The sequence below is a fragment of the Octodon degus genome, unplaced genomic scaffold (genome assembly GCF_000260255.1).
Source record: "Octodon degus isolate 3935 unplaced genomic scaffold, OctDeg1.0 scaffold00345, whole genome shotgun sequence".
NCBI classification, from domain to species: domain Eukaryota; kingdom Metazoa; phylum Chordata; class Mammalia; order Rodentia; family Octodontidae; genus Octodon; species Octodon degus.
The window spans coordinates 103,506-105,475 of NW_004524921.1; the positions used below are offsets into that span (position 1 = coordinate 103,506).

Sequence of the window (1,970 nt, forward strand, 5' to 3'; positions counted from 1 at the left end):
TTTCTTTCTTTTTTTTTTTTTCTGGAACCAGGGATTGAACTCAGGCCTTTGCGCTTGCCAGAGAAGTGCTTCTTCTACTGAGCCATCTCCCCTGCCCCATAAAGTGTTTCTTAGAATTACTGTTGTGACCATGAAGTGGGATTCAGAGAAGTGCCAGGGTGACACAACAGTGGGGAGCAAGGTCACTCAGCTGCCTGAGAGATCAAGCTCTTTCAAGATTTGGAATCTGAGAAGAAAATAGTATTGTGCTAGACAAGAAAAGCATCAAGGAGGCCACCAGTCTGTAGCTGAGCAAAGGAAGAGCCCACACAGCCCCCACTTTCTGCAGCATCTCCATGGCTCCCAGCTGCTAGAAGCAGGACTTTCATTGCTAAGCAACAGAGTCCAGTGCATTAAAATCAATTTCTTGAGCTTGGAGGAAAGAGTAGGGAGAGAAGGTGGAATGCAGATGCCTTGGGAAAGCTCATCCTTGCCTCTAAGTTTTGCTGAAGAACCATAGGTACAGGTATTTGTAGGTACAGATATTCACTATAAATATCTGAAATAAGGCTGCAATTAAGATGCAGATTAAGCATTAATGAATGCTAATGCCGCTCATTTGTAAAAGAGACTCCTGGAAAGGCCTGTAGTTCTTGGGTTCTTTCTGAATCATCTAGCTACCACAGATAATAGAGAGCAGGGTTTTTTTTTTTTTTCAGCTGTAGATTTTTATTTTTAAGAACATAGCAAGTAACAAATGGCAATGACAAAGAAACAGGCACTTATATGCTAAACAAAACATTTTCCCCATAGATACAATACTGATTTATCACCAAACCATGGGGCCAGCTCATTAAGCTTAGTAGCTTCTGTATGGGCTGAGGGAGTAGCTTTCCCTACTCACTTAACATTGTTCAGATTCTATTGAAGCTTGTAGTGCAGCTCACTGCCCTTGGGTAGATGCTGCGAGCTGGAAGAGGACTGCCAGTCTGTTAATATTAGCACCAGCAAACAGGATGTTAACATTACAGATCTAGGTTAAGAATCTGGGATGGGTCTCATCAGAAAATTGAGCTATACAAACACTTAAAGCCATTCTACAGAATTTATGAGCTTTAAGATGTTTATAACTTTCAGAGCTGTGGACATTAAGTACTCACACTACATAGATAATGAACAAAAGTTATCTGTAGGAAAAAAAGGACAGTGTAGAAATATTTATACAAGGAAAGCAAATTCAGAATGAAGTAATATTTACAGGGGTTAAAAATCATTTGTCTTTAACCATAATAAGGCCCCTGTGAGCTCCCAGAACCTTGGCTTTCTTCTCCTTCCATTCTTGCTCGTGTTTCTTCCGTTGCTCTTCCCTGGTCTGGATAGGAGGTTGTTTGTAAGTTTTCTTATGGAAACTTACTCTGCTCACATGTTCATTCAGAGAATTATTTTCTTTAGATTGCCCCCATGGTTTCAACTTTCCTTTATGGGGCTCATAGTTCAGGGGACGAGACAAACTTGCTTTGAGGTCAAATACTGGTTTCTTATTGGAGACAAGAGTCTGCATTCCCACAGTTGTCAACTTGAATGGAGTAATAACAGTAGCAGCAGACTTCCCCTTTGTGGTCTTTAACGTGGGTGTCCTGAAAACAGTCTGGCCTTTTGCCATGTTCTCAGCCATGGTGACATGTGGAGACTTTCTGGCTGGAGTCTTGGTCAGTGAACGCTTATGCTCATTATCTTTAGTTGCAGCTGAAAATCTGACGTTCATTTTCGTCCCTGAGAGAACAGAATGCTTAGCTGACCCTTTTAGACTCATAGCGCTCCTCCTGGCAGGGCCTTGGGCCTGGCCTTGTGAGCGCTGCTGGCTGGCGGGAGTGCAAGCTGTGGAGAGGCTTCCTGGAGGCTTGGGTGTCATTACCCCTTGCTCACTGCTGGACTGCTTCTTCATTTCATGAGAGGAGTGGTGTTTCTTTCTTCTCTTAATATATTCATCA

General features: G+C 42.6%; 1 protein-coding gene across 1 annotated transcript in view; it reads right to left on the reverse strand.

Moving 5' to 3' along the window:
- Nucleotides 1–883: 883 nt before the first annotated feature.
- The window catches only part of LOC101560470 (nucleolar and spindle-associated protein 1-like), a 1,693-nt gene continuing 606 nt past the window's right edge, over nucleotides 884–1,970 (reverse strand). The window contains exons 2-3 of the mRNA XM_012513169.2: nucleotides 1,821–1,954; nucleotides 884–1,757 (exon numbers count right to left, since the gene is read on the reverse strand). Coding sequence (XP_012368623.1) covers nucleotides 1,250–1,757; nucleotides 1,821–1,954 — 642 coding nt within the window. The 3' untranslated portion in view covers nucleotides 884–1,249. The remainder of the gene's footprint in view (nucleotides 1,758–1,820; nucleotides 1,955–1,970) is intronic.